Genomic DNA, 19282 nt, shown 5'->3' on the forward strand with positions numbered 1-19282 from the left:
CATTAAGAGCATCATGACGGCATGCATGATAAGAACACATAAAATACCCTGTGATGTAAAATACCCTGTGATGTAATATGATTCAGAATCTGTTAATTCCCTGTCTTTGCAACTCTATCAGCCACAGGAATGTTTTTCTGCCAGACTATGTGTAATTGTAACTGCAAACAAATCACCAGTAATATTCAGAAATTTTTGCAAGGTGCCATGGTATAAAAGAGCTGGTGTCATCCTCAGGGAAGCCAAGAAGTCACACAGGCTTTAAGATGCACCTTTATAGCTCTATTGAAAGCAACACCTGACATGCCCACCTGTGATAACCAGCCCCAAAGACATTTCTCAACACTACCTTCTAACAACTAAAAATCCTGAGTTCCCAATACTACCTTCCTAGTGACAACTTTTTGTTTTCAAAGGCAATGTTAACATCCATCAGTTAAAGCAGGCACGAAATAAGTTATATACAGTAAAATAGTTTTCTGACTGAGCGTCTACTGCTCAGGTATTGATGCGAGAGGGAGCGTGTATCGGTGAGAGAGTGGAGCGTGTATCTCAAGCAGCTTTACCTTCACATTAACATCAGCTACTGACTGGAGCTGCAGCACGTGGCCACTCACAACAACATCCAGCAGCAAGGCACCATCTGAATCCAAGCCCCGGGCGATATGAGTCATTCGCAGAATCTCACCTATGAATTTTAAGATAATATTGGTTTATAAAATGTCCTAACCAGTGACTCATGTTAGCCACACAGTACATAAACTGGGATCCCTTGACCAGTTATTTTACACTAATATTTTTATAAGGCGTACTATGCCTGCAATAATAAAAAATTACATTTCAAATTACAGCTCTAAAAGCTGTTTTTAAGCCTCAGAAAGCCACAGCCATTCAGAAAATACTGGTGAAATCACACGACTCAAAATTCAGCAACTGTTACGTGCTATTTTTTAAGAAATGCAGTTATCTATCAAGCTTATTGGAAACAGAGGGAGAAAGTATATCGCAGGTAACTAACCAGTTGCAAACTCCACTTGAGTTTCTCTCTTGAAGACCGCATCAGTGAGCGTAAACCCATTCATTGCTTCTCCAATTTCTTTTGCAGTTGTCCAATAAACTGGGCTGAGTATAGAAACAAGCTTTCTCATCGCTGGACCTGAAAGAAATGTGACATAACATTTGAGAGCTTTTTTCCTAACATCCTGAAGCCCACATCAGCAGGAGTTGAACATGAAGACCTAAAACTGGTGTAACCCTGAAGACATAAACCAGAAAAAAATATGTATTGGTATATTCAGAATCATTTTACAAATATTAACATACTAGAAGTAAATATTGAAGATTCCCTTTTCTTCTCTCTGTCTATGAAAAGTTTAGAAAGATTTCGTCAGTGACACTTAATGAAAAGAAGTGGTGAAAACTGACATTGCACAGAATTCAGCCTGGCTCAAGGAGAAAGGTGATAAAAGGTAATAAAAAGCCTACCAAGGGTCCGAGGGACGTTTGTAATCTTTGCTTGTATTACTCTAGTTTCAGAGTCAGGGCTGTCTGTTACTGTGGCATTCAGGAAAGCAACTCCAAATTCAATATCATTAATATTTCCAATGATGCTACCTTTGGCACGTGAAGGCCCACCTGTGCAGGGGAGGGATGGGAGGAAAGAAATGAGGCCCATGTGAAAACTCTGCTGTCTGATATTTTTGGGAAAAGAAAATTCAGAAATATTGTCTAGCATTTTAAGAAGTAAGGATATTTCTGCATATATTACTACATTATTTGCAACAGTAAAGCTCACAACCTGCAAATAACAGGATGTTGTATATGTGGTCTGAAATATATGCACAATTACATGGGGATCCCCTTATGCGCTTACCCCTGTCTGAAAAGCAAGAGTTGTTGAAGAGCATACTCTCGTGTTATGTACAAGGTTAACAAAAAAATTTATCAAGCTGAAGTTGAAGGGGAGATTTAAGCAAAAAAATTATTTGGTTAACTGGCCAAGACATGGGAGACTACCAGTCAAATTAGGAGCACCACAGGCTTTCACCATATTGTAACTGCATGCAGGCTGTAGGTTAACTCACCAGGACACGCCTGTGTATTACACCTGGATATCTGGGAGGAGTCTCCAGGACAAGGACGTCCACGATTTAACGGGGCTGGATTGCTGCATAGGCGTATTCGGGTCTGCTCTCCTCCTCCACAAGAAGCAGAGCATTGGCTCCATGTTTGCCACTGCCCCCAGCTCCCATCCACTGAAGAAAGAAAGAATGAAGAAAGCAACTTTTCATTTTAAATGCATCAGTGACGCTTTTGGGTCTTTCCTCCTTGATGGAACCAATATGACAGAGAAAAGATATAGCCAAAAGGATGACAAAAACACCTTAATGGGCAGGCATGAACACTTCTACCCTAAGAAACACACCAGCTTTAAAATTTTTTTTGTACATCAGCTGTACTGGAGATAAGGAGTCTCCCCCAGGGGATGTTTCCAGTATAATGGCTGGAGATTTAGCAAGAGCTGGGTCAAACTCTTCCCTATGTCATGTTGAAGAAGTACCACTTCATGGATGACCAGGGAAGCTTTCTACAGCATAAACCACACATGTCCCTCTGCACAATCATGGAAGCCTTCCCCAAAGGTGGCATACAGATAGGTCCGCTGTGCACATAGCGAACTCAGGCTGGCTTTGGGTGGCTGCCTACTCATTGCTCTACGGGGAGAAGAGATTTACGACCAACTGCTGCCTGACTTCTGCCCACTGCTTTCCCAGGAGGTTCTGTAGAGGTACCTCCTGCCAGTCTCTGTGTCTGTTCCCTGAAAATATCAGGTTATGTAGAAGCTGATTTCAAAACAGAAAAGCATTGTCACATGTATGCAGACCCATCACAAACCAGTTCATACAGAACAGCTGTCAATATTCAGACTCTCCTGTTATAGCATTTTGGTAGCTATCACTAGAGAGACAACCTGGCTTTCCAGAGCTTTCAGTGCTCTTACTCCTACAAAGAAAATATCTCACATTCCATGGGTATAAAATCGATGGAAAACAAACAAACCATAAATCTTGCAAATAAAGAAAACACTTTCTATCCGTCGAAACACTCACAAGAGGTTAATTAAGAGTTGGCTTGAAGTACTGATGTGCAGGATTCTGCACAGCCTCCTCTTGGTATCACAGCCTTGATAACAATAGATGATACAATAGGAATGTGACTGTACACTGTGTGACCAGAGCATCCGGAAATGCCTGATCTGATACGACATTTGCCCAAAATTGGCAATGATGAGAGGAAAGTAACAATGAAAAGTGTTTCCTTGAGACAACCATTAGCCAAAATAACAGTAATGAGGGAACTGAAAAGTACAAAAGCAACAAGAAAATTTATGACTGGGGAGGATAAACCCAAGCAAGAGGAGGGTAAAGAAGGAAAAATCAGACTGGGCTTGACACTGCAACCTCCACTGAGTCTTAATGGAGAACCATCCTTGCACGCCACAAGCAGCTGGTATCCAGCTAGTGGGGGCTGATGGTATGGGGTGCCACAAGCAGAGGCCCACACCTCAGTTGTGTGGGTGTGGCCTCAGCAGGGGCTTTGTCACCAGTGTGTGGGACAGCAGGGTGTTGAATGCGGCACAGGCACGCATAAAGTTGGAGCTCCTACATCTCCCACAGGAGAAGTACACATAAAGGAGGGATTTAATAATTTTTTAATTATTATATCAGAATTAATAACAATAAAATAATAATAATCCCTTTCTGGGATGTGTTATAGAAGGGTGTTTAGAAATTTGTAGGTGTTTAGTAAGTCTCCAACATTGTGGTTTATCTGCTGTATTGCCGATATTGATCCTGAATGTGTAAGTTCACTGATTGCCCCTTAGTTATGCATTGTCAATAAATCAGTTAACTGCTTTGACTGTTGTTTTATTTAAAGCATTTGAGCTGAGCATTCTTCCCTGCTCCTAGAATACATTATAATGAGTTCACTAGGAGCCTTGGAAAGTGTATTTACTGTAAAACCTAAGTAATTGCTAGGTGTAGGAGATATTTTTATATGCTATTTCCTGTTTTGAATTATTCCACCTCATTCTGGGAAAATCTAACATGTGAAGGGGGAGATCCTCATAAGATGACAATCATTTAAAGAAAAAAGTAGAGTGGATTATTAGGTTGTATGAAATTGTAAGTAATTACAGGAATGTTCTACATTCCTTTCATAATATGAAAATCTCACATAGTTTATGTATACCCTGAAGTCTTCCAGGGAAAGATGCATTTAATGTCTCTGTTAGTCTGAGAACTCACCAGGGCACAGTTCAGTGCTGCATCTCTGGATCTGCATGTCAGCCCCTGCACATGCCCTTCCACCGCTGGCAGGGCGAGGATTGTCACAGGTCCGGTATCGCCTCATCTGGCCTCCGTTGCATGTTCGACTACAAGTTCCCCAAGTACTCCATGGACCCCAGTTGCCATGAACTGCAAAGATAAGTCTGATTTTATCTGTCTTTCTCTTGATAACAGATACTTAAAAACCAGACTGTCGAGCTAGGAAAATATTCCTATTGGAGAGTAACTTTTAAATTTATATTCCCAAAATAAAAATAAAAAACCCAGACAATTAAAGATCTAAGAAAGTTATCTTGTCCAGCATTCAGCAATTTCTCAGAGTACATTAACCAACTCCAGAACGTCATTGTTCGTAGGAAAGTATGCAGCACGTATTCTTAACCAAATGAGTCACTACACTCTACTGTGAGATACAGAGAAATTCGCTTTGCAGTATTTTCTGACTGAGAAATTTTAACTTCAGAGAGGTGCGTGACCTCTGACAGTCCAGCAGGACCTTATGGACCAGCTGCTACTGGTTTGTGCTCCTAATAGTTAATGTTTAAAATGTCCCAGTCATGCTGACTGATGAAGACGTGCTTTCACTCTTGCTAGGCAGCTAATACCACTTGCCTGTGTTGAGACCCCTAATTTTTGTTGGGAGTGTGCGATTTGTGGAGAGCTTTCTTCCTCTTGTGTGTACATACAAACCCAGTAAGAGGACAAGTGGCCAAAGCACTTACTCGGACAAGGATCACTGTTGCAAAAATCAATTTGTATGTCGTTTCCTTCACATTTGTGACCCCCAAACTGTGGGGCTGGGTCTGAGCAGTGGCGCGTTCTCTGCCTGCTGCCTCCTCCACAGGACACGGTGCAGGCACTCCAGCTGCTCCACGTGGCCCACTTCCCATCCACTGGTGAGAAAGGCATAGCATGGTACAGTTACAGTCTCTGACATTAGAAATAACAAAGTAAATCAGTGCTACATCAGGGTAAAACTGACTGTAGGATGTTACTGACTCTCTAGAACATCTCAGCTACATAGGGGTTTCCACACAGGGATTTCCAAGAGTGAAAGCTGGAGAAAGGCATGATCTGTATCTTAAAAAACCTGTAAGCCCGACCAGAGTCACGGTCAGGGATCATTCAGTCCTCAAGCTCAGTCACACTCACTTTTTTAGGTATCTGTAAGCAAGTCAAACCATATACAAAGTAGTCCCTGAAATTACCACACTGGGCAGATGGCCGGTACAACTGTCATCCCAAAAACCCAGTCTTCATTTGTGTGTCTTCCTTTGGTTGCAGCTGTACTGTCTAAAGATGTAACCATCACCATCTTCTCCTCACCTCCTTCCTAACCAACTTTTGATTTCCTGGCTCAGCTGTTTGTAGGAGTTATTACTAAATTATATCTCATGAACCAGGCCTAAGCAGTTGAGCAGTAGGGTCTTTGATCTCCCAAGACATGGTGATGCAAACTGTTACAGGTACATGCGTGTAATCACTTGAGTTGGTGGCTAAGAAGAGGCCAGTTAGTCACAAAATAGCTGTAAGCAATAGCATCCGCAGCAGCAGCACATCAAGCCGGATAAATGTGCAACATTGAGCCTTCAGCTGCTTGACTACCACAAGGTCAGTTCTCTCTTCTACCAGTTGATAGTTACAGTGGGGACTCAGTGTAGGATCTGTCATGTGTAAAATGGAGCATGAAGCCAGAAGGATCTAGTCTGAACTGCTGCACATTCCACTTCATGAAATTTCCTTTTGTTATCACTGCACTTGGCCAAATACAGAGTTCACATTCCAAAAATGTGAGTTTTCCTACCCAGTCATGAAGGACTCATTGAAATGTGGAAGAAAAGGATATATGAATAACAGAACCTAGGAAAATTTGAAAAAAGAACGTTTAGGAAACATGTAATTTAACTGCCAAGGATTTAAAATGCTGCTTTTGCACAGTGGCAGGGTAAAGGATGAGAGACAAGGATAGGATAGGAGAAGAAATCCCATATGTTAGGTCTATAGAGGGATGCTAAAGGTAGTGACAGGGGTTCTAAGGACTACGCATTTAGAACTGGAAAGCTTTCTATACAAATTAAATAGAATTTGGAAAGAAAATTACAAGTTTAACATTGTTCTTTTTGTGTCTGATGCATCTTACCTGGGCAGCGTCTCTTGTTGCAAACCTGCATCTGTGTATCAGACCCCTCACAGTATGATCCGTCATGTGAAGGAGGAGGGTTATTGCAGAGCCTCAGACGTGTCTGAGTACCTTTCCCACAAGTCTCACTGCAAGGACCCCATGGCAGCCAAGAACTCCACTCACCATCAACTGCAAAGGCAGCACAGCTATAAAACTGTTCAAACTATACAGCTGCTTTAACCTGAAATTACAGCTCCACAACCTAAGGCAAAAAGCTACGTTGTTTAATATTGATAAATGCAATATCCTGAATAAGCCCTTGAAAAAACCCTTCACCTAGAGCAACAGCTGAAATGGATCAACAGTTTGCAAAAGAGAATTGAATTCTTTCCTTTTTGTTTTCTGAATGCATCACTTCACCTCACTACAATCTTGGAATAACAGAACTGAACACTTGATCAAATCTGGTGTTTTCATAAGTTACCTGGCTCTGACTGTCCTGTGCTAGGCTGAAGGTCTCAGCAGGGGAAGGGGTGTGCTAGCTAAAAGCTGGCACACAGCTTCAGTGGCTACCAGTAAGCAGGAATCAGAACTGGTTTTGTTCCCAAGATCTAGAGAAATGAATCTCAGGCTGGTGGACGAACATTTGGCATTGTCGTGGTAGCAGAGCCAGGGAAAAAAGGGGAAAAAAAAATCAATATAATAAAAATTTTATAGAAGGAAACATGCCAGTCATGAAGGGTTATGAATTAACTACAACCTGTCAAGCGTGGGAAATGCTACCAAGACAGGAAGGAAACCTGAACACTCAGCTAGTTAGGAGAAAGACATGGCTGAAAATTAGAACAGAGGAAAATATACGTATAATGTCTTAAATGATTAGCTATCATGTTTTACATGGCTTTTTAATAGTTGGTGGCTTGTTTTGGGTTTGGGTTTGGGTTTTTGTTTGGTTTTTTTTTTTCATTTTAATTGGCTTTGCAGAATAGGTTTAAAAGGAGTGAGTTTTACTTTTTGAGAACATGAGTGACAAGTACTGGAAAACATCAAAATACAAAATTTACATTTTTATTGGGGGGGGGGTGGAAACAAGAGAAATTGCTGAGAATACCCCTTGCACGTGCTTTTGTGACTTCTGTTTCCAAGAACTAGTCCCATTCAATAAATTACAAGCAGTTTTAAAACACAAAAATTTGGGAGCTTAATTCTTTTATAATTTAGTAATTTGACACAAGCTGAGAGAATTTGGTTTGGAGAAAAAAGAAACCTATATGGGAAGCCCCTTGGGCAACTGATTTTAGACCACTCTTCTCTTACCTGGGCAAGGCCTAATATTACACAGGACTGAATCCACAGCACTGCCATCACAGGGCTTCCCACCATGCCGAGTTGGTGGGTTACTGCAAGTTCTGGTTCTGGTCCTGTTACCTTGTCCACAGCTCTTTGAACACTCTTCCCATAGCCCCCACTCTGACCAGTTGCCATCCACTAAGAAACAGAAAATCCCAAAGTTTTAATTAAAAAATATTTTTGTGGTATTTATTGACATTTCCTCTTCCTTTCTACAAAAGTCAAAATGAATTTCAACTTCTTAGAAAAATTAATCTGTCATGAAGATCCATCGTGATAACAGTTCACTGTCGGGGCACTTAACATAAGGCACATTAAAAATATCAATTCATTAAAGAAATACCTGGACATGGCTTGTTGTGGCAGCTGCGTACATCTGTATCAGGCCCCTCACACCTCCTCCCACCATTTGCTGGAAGAGGGTTGTTGCACTGACGGACTCGCTCCTGAACACCTTGACCGCAAGTTACGCTGCAAGCTTGCCATTCAAGCCAATCAGAAAATCCACCATGCACTGCAATGTGAAAAATTATGCTCTGTTTATAACATGCTTGTGCTTACAACTCTCTTGGACTGATACAGCAAAGTGAAAAATGCACTTCATAAGCCATACTTCAAAATTCAACTCAATTCACACCTTCATTACCACAGAAATATCTTACTACATTTCAGAGAATACTTCAGCTGCTCTGAAATAGCTATTGGTTAGGCTCCTAATTGTCCCTCTAAAGAAAAACATCTAAGTTATATGTTCTCAGAATGGGATCTAGAGATCAAGATCCTTTCACTATTATTTATGTCTCTCAATCCTTCACACCAATCTGTTTCACACAGCTAGATGAGTATAACAGAAGGAACAAAGTTACATGAAATAACTTTGACATCTCTGACAAGGCTTAACATGTACCTAATGTGTATATGGAAGATAGGTTAAAATATCTTATCCGTAAAATGTGGATAAGAAAATCTTGATCATATTTTTTCACAACTACTGCTGGAATCTACCAGTTTGATAGACATTATTGTATATTTTGTGCACCTACCCTGGACAGTCAGTGGTACTCTAACAAGAACAGATCCCATTAGATTCCTCGCTACACACTCATATTCAGACGTATCTTCCTTCTGTGCTGCAACAATATGCAAGGAACCATTAGACAGGACAGTCACTCTTTCATCGCTCACAACTGGATGACCTTGGCGGGACCATCTGATGGTTGGAGGAGGCTCTCCATTTGCCTGGCAGTTCAGCATTGCTGTGGCACCAGCTTCAATAACTGTGTCTACAGGTTCAACCGTGATGACTGGAGGACCTGAAAGAGAAAGGTTTCTTTAGGCAATAACACTATGGTTAAATATTTTTCATTGTATTGAATATTAAAGATCTGGTCAGAACAATGGGAAAAAAGATCTTAAGTCAGTTTACTTTGACTATAATTATTATTTTTGATCTTCCACTGCCAAAATACATGCAATTAAAATGACAATGACAGGCTATTTTTAATATGTAGCAACCTGAGGACCAAAGTTGGGATTGAGGCCTAACTATTTGAGCACACAGCCCTCTTTATTGCTAAAATATGTTGCTTTTTATAAAACCTGCAGGAAGATGCTATTAATCATGTCCAGAGGCAACTGAGACATTACAGATCCATCCTGCCTGAGGCTATAATAGAAAAGGGATGTTCAGAAATTCTACCACTAGTGAAAAAATAATTCTAAAATATTATTTCTGCCAAAAATAAAATATTGTCAGTGAAAACTGGGATTCATCTCACATCTTCCTTAATTTAAAAGGTAAGAGTCTCGTTTAATCCAGCTGTATAGACATCTTCTCTAGTCAACTAAGAGAAACAGGCCCTTTCAGAAGGTGAATTCTAAGTTGGTTTCTAAGATAAGGCTTAGACTAGACTCTTAAATATTAATGATGAAAGATGAGATGAATCTTAACCTACAGTGCAGTGCCCAACCTCCAAAACTTCAGTGGGAGCTGCATACACCTATCCAGAAGGTACGTTATCACTCCAATCTAGCAGCATTAAACTCATCACTTTGAGCCTTACTCTGAAGCGTTAGTGTCAGACTGCGTTCCACCACCCCAGCATCATTGGTAGCCACGCACTTGTAGTCACCAGCATCTTCATTCTAAAGAAATGAAAAACAGTTATATAACCTGTGAACATGTAAGGAGAGTTTCAGCTAACAGTGCACCTCCTGTAGGTGAATTTTGTGCAACACAACACGGCATGCACTGGATCTTAAGGGGCACCCAGTTAGATTGTAAAGTATCCCAACATTTTGCTTTTATTAACATTAAATTGATATTGTGAATTATTTTTATTGTTGTTATCCCATTTTTTATTTCCTTCAACTCCCTCATTCTGAGGATCAATGATTTATTTCTTTTTAATTTAAATGAACTCAAGGTAAGCTGCTGTTTTTAACCCCATTTCAAAATACAGGCTTTGATTTATAGGGATAAAATGGGTCTTGCTGTTCATATTAGAGTCTAAACTCCTAAGAGGTTTGCACATGGAGAATGCAATTCCTTTTCAGCTGACCTGACTGGGTAGAACCCAAGCTGTTTTAAGGTCAAAATCAAAAGTCCCATTTAATTGGGCATAACCAGGATTTCACACACCAATGATTAGTAAGTAGATTCAGTCCTTTCAACAATTAAAGAGGACAATAGCCCGCTGGGTTTTTATTTTTTGTCACAATAATTTGACTCTAATTCTAGTCTGAATTAAAACAACATTTGTTAAAGGTAAAACCAAAAGTGGATTACATGTCTAGCCTCATTCTTTCAAAACAATACAATCTGGAATATCTTTATTAATCAAGCACAATGCAGAAACGTATCATAACAGACCAGTGACTCACTACAGTGCCGTAGATAGCAAGAGAACCATTGTTAAGCTGTCTGATCCTGTTGCTAATCGGAACACCAACTCCTTTTTTACTCCACTGGATGGTTGGAGGTGGATCTCCTCCAACTTCGCAATTCAACATAGCGTTGCCACCCAAGGGCTCAATTCGGCTAGAATGGTAATCCCCTTTGAAGACTGGAGGCTCTGAAAAACCAAGTGACAGCAGAGAAATAGCGGAGTCAAAATAAAATGCCCTTAATGAAATTGCTGGTAGGGATCATACATCCCTGACTTTAAGTGTGTATTTCAATCTGTTTCGATTTTTCTCACTTAGGCATAGACAAGGTATCAAATACCAGGGGTAATGGTTTTAAACTGAAAGAAGGGAGACTTAGATTAGATATTAGGAAGAAATTATTTACTGTGAGGGTGGTGAGGCACTGGAACGGAAGCTGTGGACGCCCCATCCCTGCAAATGTTCAAGGCCAGGTTGGGTGGGGCTTTGAGCAACCTGGTCTAGTGGAAGGTGTTGCTGCCCATGGAGGGGAGGGTGGAGCTAGGCGATCTTTAAGGGCCCTTTCCAACCCAAACCATCCTATGATTCTATGGTTCTACTATCAAAACAGATGGCTTTGTGGAACTGTCCAATAGCAGCCACAACTACTGTTATTTTACATACCTTTGACATACACAAAACCAATAGCTTTGATTGAGCCAACTGTGTTTTCTGCTGTGCATACATAGGTACCAGAGTCATCTTTAGATACTTTTTCAACAACAAGTTCACTGTGTCCATTTATATCATCGTATTGTGCTGAAGAGAGAACACAAATTAAAGGGTTACATCAACAATTTTAAATGTATACATCTCAGTGACTGGTATGTTGTAAGAGTCTTTGAATTAACAGTGCTGTTCAGCAACACAGCTCAATGGCACTGTGCCATTTCATTTTTGAGACACCTCAGAAATTCAGAGAAGTCACTGTTATGACTTCTTCCCACTTGCATGTATTCACATAAGTTGTCCCTTAATTTCAAGCTTTGCGCATCTGCATTCTATGAAGTGCTGAGGTTTAGTTAATATTTAAGAAAAATAGCATTAGTTGATGGATGCTGAGTGATGTTTACTCAAGACATTATTGGTTACAGAATAGGAACAATTTCTTAATTATGTTCCCTACGGCTTTGTCTCAGCGGCAATTTAATTACATGACTGCTAATGCTGAAGATATTCATCATACAATCACTGCCTAACAAGTTTGCGCTCTCTCTCTACATGTCTTTTTCTTCCTTATCCTAAACTAATTGCAATGCTGCATGGGGGAAAACAACTCCAGAGTGGAACGACCACTAAGACCCAGTGTTACCCACCTGGAATGATGTTATTGTTAAAGCTCCATGTTATTTTGGGTACAGGTATCCCAGTTGCTTTGCAAGTTAATCTGAGCTGTTCTCCTTTAGTCAAAGCTATATCTCCAGGAAGTTCAGTAAAAGCTGGAAGTACATGAACTATCAGGGTGACAGTGTGTGTGTCTTCTCCAGCAGTATTGTTAGCAATACAGGTGTAACTGCCAGAATCATCAGGCTGAAAGATAGCACGTTGGGGAAATTTCAGCTGTGATATATCCTACACAACACTATCACTTGTAACAATAAAAGAATCTCAAAAGGTTTGGAAGAAGCTTTCAGTATGCTCATCTGAACTCTTACTTCCTCTAAGCTTGAAAGATGACCTACACTCCTTTTTGCCCTTCCTGAGAATTTATCACTACAAATTTTTCACAGATCTTTTACTCCTCAGTGGAAAATGAGACCTTCATAAAGACACCGGAACATTAAGAACAAGAAAACAAAATAAAACAAAGACTAATCCAGAAGTGGGTGAAAATGAAGAGAAGCAGGGTCTTATTACTGCCAAACCTGTCAAGTCATAGCTTAGACTTAGGGAACTTACAACAACATTGTCCAAAATTAGGTCTCCATCTGGCACAGTCCGGTATTTTCCTACCATCTCTGTTAACAGCGTATTGTCCTTCTTCCAGTTTATTGTTGGTGTTGGAATCCCATCAGCCACACAGGACAGAACAGCCTGGGAGTCCTCCGTGACTGTGTACTGCACCTCTGCACTGTGAATCTTGGGTGGAACTTTGAGAAGGTTTATTAAAAAGGTTTACCTCTATGCATTATCCAAGCACTACTGTAACATCACACAATACTGGACTGAAGAAACCATTGCCTAGCTCTTCTGTATTGTATCTTGTCTCCATCAATGACCACCATTAAGCATGCCAGAGAAATATTGTAACAAAGTACAAATGGAGTTAAAGGAAATGTAACGTTCTTCCCCAGTTCAAGCAACTGGCTGATACTACGACCCAATAAAATTCACCCATTAAGTAGCACAGTTGTCCTGAATTTTTCCCTTACATCCTAGCTCCTTACCCTATACAGCTTCACGCTGTGATAATGCACACTGTTCCCACTTACTGTGTACAGTGAGCTCCATGCTAGAACTGCTGGACCCTGCCAGGTTTGCCGCTATGCACGTGTAATGGCCAGCATCACCAGGCTGTACAAGCACAATCTGCAGCACACCAGTGCTAAGAATTCTTCTTCTAATGGACTCTGTTATTTGCTCTCCATCTTTATGCCAGCTGATCTCCGGCCCAGGGTAGCCTTCAGCCTCACACTGCAGAGCGACAGATTGATCAACAGGAACAACGTATTCCTTGAGGTGGGACTTGATAACAGGAGGAACTGAAAAGAATTAAGAAATTTTTTATAAGAATCAGATGTTTTAAGAAGCATGGAGCTCTTCAGTTCTTAGTGAAAATAATTCTAAAAGCATATTTTGATCCTAAAGTAGACAGACAACTAAATGGAATAAACCTTCTGGGCTCTATTCAGCATCACATCAAATAGGAAGGCATTAGGTCCATTTCTATTGCTCAGAATTGTGTTTTCACTAACAGAAAGCATGCACAAATTTCTTGTCTGTAAATCACTTCAAGAATTCAAAAAAAAATTTACCTTGAACTTTCAGTTTGGTCTTCCCCAGAGCAGTGCCAGCTGGATTTTGAGCAACGCACATGTAAGTGCCAGCATCTTCAACAGTTGATTTCACAATCTGTAAACTGCCACTGGGAAGAACCATATAACTGTTGCCTAAAACAAATATAAGCAAAGTATGACACTTGTTTTGTTCTGTGTTCCTTATATCTAAGTTTGAATCTCAGAAAAAAGAAAATAAGTTTCTGAGTTACAGCAAGTAGGCTGGAGTTACAGGCTTTAAGAGGATACCTGTTGTGATTACATTGATGCCCTCCTTTTGCCACGTTATTATGGGTCGAGGCGTACCCGTCGCTTCACATGGTAGTAGAATGGGATTGTTCACAATGACGTCCAGCACCCCTGGCTGAGTCTGGATAACTGGTGGTTCTGTGGAATGCAATAAAAAGGAAGATGCAATAGGTTTAACCTTCAAAGCTAGAAAATACAGAAGATATAAAAATCGCATAACCTGAGAGTCTGAGAAGGCTGAATTGGCCACGGCTATATTCTGCCATCCGTATGAAGAGCTCAGTGGATGTGTTCTTAAACACAACAAACATGCTCAGCATGATTATGGGTATAGAATATGGCCTTACTTCATGCAGTTTGCCATTACAGATACATTTTAACTTACCAAAAGGCAAAGAAACAAAAATCTTACAAGACTAAAATAGAGCAGCATGGACTGGGGGGCTCTATCGAAGGTACCAGAGTTGTAACATGCAGAGTAGTGACTTTGTGAATAAGCGGTGCATCCACAAGACAATTCAGCTGAGCAAGACACTACTTGTGATGGTCCACTCTGGTCTCACCTTTACTCTGCAGCATACATATGTATTAAACAGGCAGTATTTACTGACAGAATGCACTTTCTCCTCAGCTTCCCTTCTTACCCTGAACACGAAGAGTGGCATGTCTGTGAGCTGAGCCAGCTGCGTTCCGGGCCACGCAGGTGTACCGTCCAGCATGTGCTAGCTGAGCAGCAGGTATTTCAACAGCACCTGCAGCAGAGAGAGAGCACATTACAACATACAGCAGTATCCTGTATTCACTGTAAAACTCTCTTACAGCATCCATCTTAAGAAGTCTATATTTTCATTCTAAGAAATTGAAGAGGGGTTGTTTGGGGGAGTGTTTGCATTGGTTTAAATTGCACCCTTACACTGATTTTCTGCAGCTGAGCTCCAGTCACTGGCACAGTACCTGAAGAGAGAATTCTGTAGCCATCTCCTCTGGGAAGCAACTTTATGCCATTTTTGGTCCAATGGACTGAGGGAACAGGAACCCCTGAAGCAGTGCAGGAGATTACTACTGGAGACAGCTTTGTTACCAAAAGGTCTGTGGCTTCATCTGCTATGGATGGGGGCACTAAAAATTAAGAACAATGTATAGGTTACAAAGGTTACTTGCCCATTTTCATTTTTATGAATTCTTGGAAATAACTTATCTTTCTTTGGAATGACAGAGACTTACGAATATCAGTATCATAAAAGAATGACAAAAAAATCTCATCTCAACATTGGAATGCCTCAAAGAAATTCTGGGTGGCATACACATGTAATAGTAATATCCCCTCTACCTTGAACAGTGAGCTCAACTGCTCTTTGATCTTCTCCTGCATCGTTTGACACAGAGCACTCATAGACAGCAGTGTCATCCACAGTGGGAGAAATGATTACTAAGGAACCTGAAGATAGAAGTCTGAACAAAGAAAAGAGAAGAAAGTAAAAGCCATTGAAATACTTTTTTCTTCTCAGGTAATCAGACCACTGATATTGCTGACTATACAAGATTACATTTTAAGCACGGCTAGATTTTTGAAGTGCCAAAATCATCCCTGAAAACTTTAAACCCTTGGGGAAAAGAAGACATCTCTCACCTGTACATATTCTGGTTCTGGTCAACACTAAGCAGGTGCCCATTCTTCTTCCAGCTAACTGCTGGTCTGGGAATTCCAGTGGTTTCACAGGGCAAAGTGGTCTGCACATTTACAGTAACTGTAATATTTGTATGTCCAGGAGCAATAGTTGGAGGAACTAAGGACAAACAAAGCCTAATTATTCAGAATAACTATCTACACATGCACACACACCTCCCCAAATGTAAAAAAAAATATATATATGTATATGAACTTTCTGAACACATTACCTTGATTTTTATGAAGAGTAACTTGACAGTAGCAAACTTAATAAACATGTATCATGGGATCTGTCAAGTCTCTCTAGTTCCAGTGCACAAGGAATAAATATCTTCTCATGGCCATTTGGGCTGTATCCCTAAGGCTGTAAATTTATTTATTTATTTTTTAAGCAGAGCAGCTAAAATGGGGCTAAACTTAAAATTCGATCTGGCAGAACAAGAAATATGATGTAACTGGACTTCAGACTTGTAAAACCACACTTCTTTATCTATCTAAACCCAAAACTTTTACCAAGAACTTGCAGATCAATTCGTTTGCGTTCTGTGCCAGCTGTATTGGTTGCCATACACACATATCTTCCTGTGTCAGTAACATGTGCTGAGTGGATGTGTAGAGATCCATCCTCTAACATGGAATATCTGAAACAAAGCCATAGATTTTTTTTCTGCTATCCAATCAACAGAACCATAGGCTGTCCTTGTAGTGCAGAAGGAAAAGATGACTCAGTGTATACAACAAATAGCCTAAACACATGGTGTCTTAATTTGGGCACACAGAGTTTTCTCATTTATTGCATTTATTTTGACTTCACTCTTTCCCAGCATATCCATTTTCCAAAGAAATTATGAAATCTAGCTGAAATAGTGATTCCACATAAATGATGACAGATTTGCAGAAAATATCCAAAAGCCTTTTTTTTAATGGTTTCTCATTTAACCCTAAAAAGCCCTAATTAATGCTTGCACATTTTCTTTTTCCTTTGAAATATAATCAAATTCTTTAGCATTTGCTCGGTTTTAGAAAATGCCAAACTGCTTGCCCTTAAAACCACAGAAAACATTCACTACAATAAAGTTGATACTAGAACACGTATAGAAAGTTTTATCTATTAGAAACCACAGACTACACTCAAGTAGCTTTTGGTCTGCAATTTCATAATTGCTTGGCTTCATCCCAGAACTCCATATATATGCAAAAAAAATTACAAAGATCTTCTATGTTCACTGTTAAAAACCTTTAATATTAGAAGAATCATTATTACATTAGGTTGTCAAAGGAGTTTTTGTCCTTCTAAGAATAAAAGGATGAGACCTTTGGTACTGCTAATTTTCTGTAGAACCACTTCTTTGTATTCCTGTTTCTATCACTGTATTTTCCACATTGGGGTATATTTGAGACGATAGTACAAATATAACTTCTGACCTGTGAAAACAAAACTAATTTACAAGTCATAGATGTCTAATTAAGCTTTCTGTATTTAATGCATTCTTAAAAAAACAATGAAGAATATTTATGCTGCCTTCTGGGCAATACCTCGTATTATTTCCAGTAAAAATAGCCCCATCCTTCCTCCATGTAATTCTCGGGGTTGGTACTCCTTCTGCAACACACTCCAGAACAGCAGAAGCATTTATATGCACAACAGCAGTATGAGGACTGCTCCGGATTGTAGGAGCCACTGCAAAAGGAAAAATCACCAATGATATAAGAAAAAAAAACAACAACCAAAGCAACCACAAAAAACCCCAACAAAACCAAACAACTTTACACTGAAGTGATTGAAACTAAACAACTAAACATACGAAAACAGATGCAGTAACAGGTATGGGGATCACTGCAAAGACAGAAACAGGTTTCCTACCATTCTGTGTAGTTCCCAATAATTGCCATGATGCAATAGGGAACAAAAAAAAGTTTGTCTGAAATGCACTGTGAAGATCATCTTCGCAAGTTACTGCAAAACTTATCATTGAGCTAAAACAGTAAAAGAGTTCAGCTTATTTAATTCAGCAAAATAAGGCTGTGGTGATATCCTTGCTTCCTAATTATGTATTAAGGAGAAATAAGAATTTTAATTGGACCAGTAAGGACAGTCATTGGCGGGGCACAGTGTCGTGCAGGTACATATGACTGGGTTGTGAGCAGAATAGAAATAGGAAAAAAGTTTCTTATCATCACCCAAATGTGAGAATAGAATAGTTTCTCATCAGACTAGACATGAGAAAATAAACAGGTTTAAAATGAAATTCAGGCCTATGGTAGTACAGGACAGGTATCAAGATGCGCAAGGCCCTTCAAGCCATATCTTCCTACTATCTCCTGTTTACAGATGCAGAGAAGAAGTCATAGTTTTCAAGTAACTTGCAAAATTTGTGGCCAAGTCAGCTATGAAACCTAGTACCCCAAGGTGCCAGTCAAATGCTTTTAAGATTTTCTCTGAATTTGTCCAAGAGCATTTCTCTCTCCTGAATTTGGGCATTCATTCTGGATGTATCCCGACTCCATATCAGGATGATGGCTAGATGCAGAGCACCCTCCATTAGCAGAAAGCGCAGACAGATGGAGAGGGAGCCCTGGTGAGTTCCCAACAGGTCCTTTAGTATGGGGGACAACTGTGGACTCAGGTGGTGGCACACATGAGGTAATACATGTGGTCCTACAGTTTAGACACAGCCTAAGTGGCCAACACTTGCTAGAGACTACTAATGCTTCTTTCTTGCTATTTGAACTCCTGCAGATATACCATGCAAGGATCAAAATGCACAAGACTGGATCCATGATTTTACCATGTACTGTCAGCATGAACTCCCTGGTCATTTTTCCTGCGATATTACTTGCCACACATGTATATCTTGCAGTATCGCTGAGGTCAGCATTATTGATCTGCAGGTATCGCCCATTGGATAGGATTCGAACTCGAGGAGTTCCCTAAGGGGAAAGAGACAGAGTTTGACAAATTTAACTTTACCATTGTTCATTTTATGAAGATAGCACATTCTTTTGTTGCAGAGTAATAAAAGTCATGAAAGAAGGCCAAAGATAAACCAGGGACTGGATTAATTGACTGAATTCATTGCTGGCTTAACTTTGTTTACATCCGTGAAGATAATAGGGTAAACAAAGTTTTAAAAAATTATTATAGCTTAATGGTTCTCCCTTGAAACCCGTACTTGGACTTGTGGTTTTTTCGGTTACATAGCCAAAAGGCTTTTGAGTTTTTATGGAAAGGGGCAGCTAATAGCACATGATGAATTTATTTGTGTTTTTTTTTTTGTTTTGGTTTGGTTTTTTTAAAAAATCCATGCACAATACAGGCAGAAGAAATACAAGTTTCTCTACACTGTTCTTAAACATCAAAATCTTGATCAGGTAGGAGCCAACATAAACTTAGCCTACTAAGTTTACTAGGCAGCATTTCTGAATATGATGATACCACTCTTCTCAGCTCTGCAATGACTCTAGAGCACCTGCTAGGTAGCCATTTGAATGCAAAGCTTTTTTTACTACAACCAGTCTGGATCAGATCTGAATGAATGACTGACAGTAATATCAACTACAAGTGTTAAAAAACCTGACTGGATAAAAAACAGTAAAAAAAGAACAGAAACTCAAACTT

At 39.9% G+C, this 19282-nt stretch overlaps 1 protein-coding gene across 2 annotated transcripts in view; it reads right to left on the bottom strand.

Annotated features, from left to right (window-relative positions):
• HMCN1 (hemicentin 1) overlaps positions 1 to 19282 on the bottom strand; it is a 214411-nt gene that overhangs the window by 16705 nt on the left and 178424 nt on the right. For both annotated transcript variants that reach the window (XM_075096766.1, XM_075096765.1), the window contains exons 72-96: positions 18453 to 18594; positions 17200 to 17344; positions 16177 to 16304; positions 15625 to 15781; positions 15325 to 15446; positions 14949 to 15113; positions 14639 to 14746; positions 13995 to 14132; positions 13725 to 13859; positions 13182 to 13451; positions 12649 to 12839; positions 12066 to 12279; positions 11374 to 11508; positions 10708 to 10898; positions 9888 to 9969; positions 8868 to 9137; positions 8168 to 8338; positions 7792 to 7962; positions 6493 to 6663; positions 5075 to 5245; positions 4311 to 4481; positions 2085 to 2255; positions 1486 to 1635; positions 1019 to 1156; positions 567 to 688 (exon numbers count right to left, since the gene is read on the bottom strand). In XM_075096766.1, coding sequence (XP_074952867.1) covers positions 567 to 688; positions 1019 to 1156; positions 1486 to 1635; positions 2085 to 2255; positions 4311 to 4481; positions 5075 to 5245; positions 6493 to 6663; positions 7792 to 7962; positions 8168 to 8338; positions 8868 to 9137; positions 9888 to 9969; positions 10708 to 10898; positions 11374 to 11508; positions 12066 to 12279; positions 12649 to 12839; positions 13182 to 13451; positions 13725 to 13859; positions 13995 to 14132; positions 14639 to 14746; positions 14949 to 15113; positions 15325 to 15446; positions 15625 to 15781; positions 16177 to 16304; positions 17200 to 17344; positions 18453 to 18594 — 4029 coding nt within the window. The remainder of the gene's footprint in view (positions 1 to 566; positions 689 to 1018; positions 1157 to 1485; positions 1636 to 2084; positions 2256 to 4310; positions 4482 to 5074; positions 5246 to 6492; positions 6664 to 7791; positions 7963 to 8167; positions 8339 to 8867; positions 9138 to 9887; positions 9970 to 10707; positions 10899 to 11373; positions 11509 to 12065; positions 12280 to 12648; positions 12840 to 13181; positions 13452 to 13724; positions 13860 to 13994; positions 14133 to 14638; positions 14747 to 14948; positions 15114 to 15324; positions 15447 to 15624; positions 15782 to 16176; positions 16305 to 17199; positions 17345 to 18452; positions 18595 to 19282) is intronic.

Source organism: Phalacrocorax aristotelis, chromosome 6 (genome assembly GCF_949628215.1).
Source record: "Phalacrocorax aristotelis chromosome 6, bGulAri2.1, whole genome shotgun sequence".
NCBI classification, from domain to species: Eukaryota; Metazoa; Chordata; class Aves; order Suliformes; family Phalacrocoracidae; genus Phalacrocorax; species Phalacrocorax aristotelis.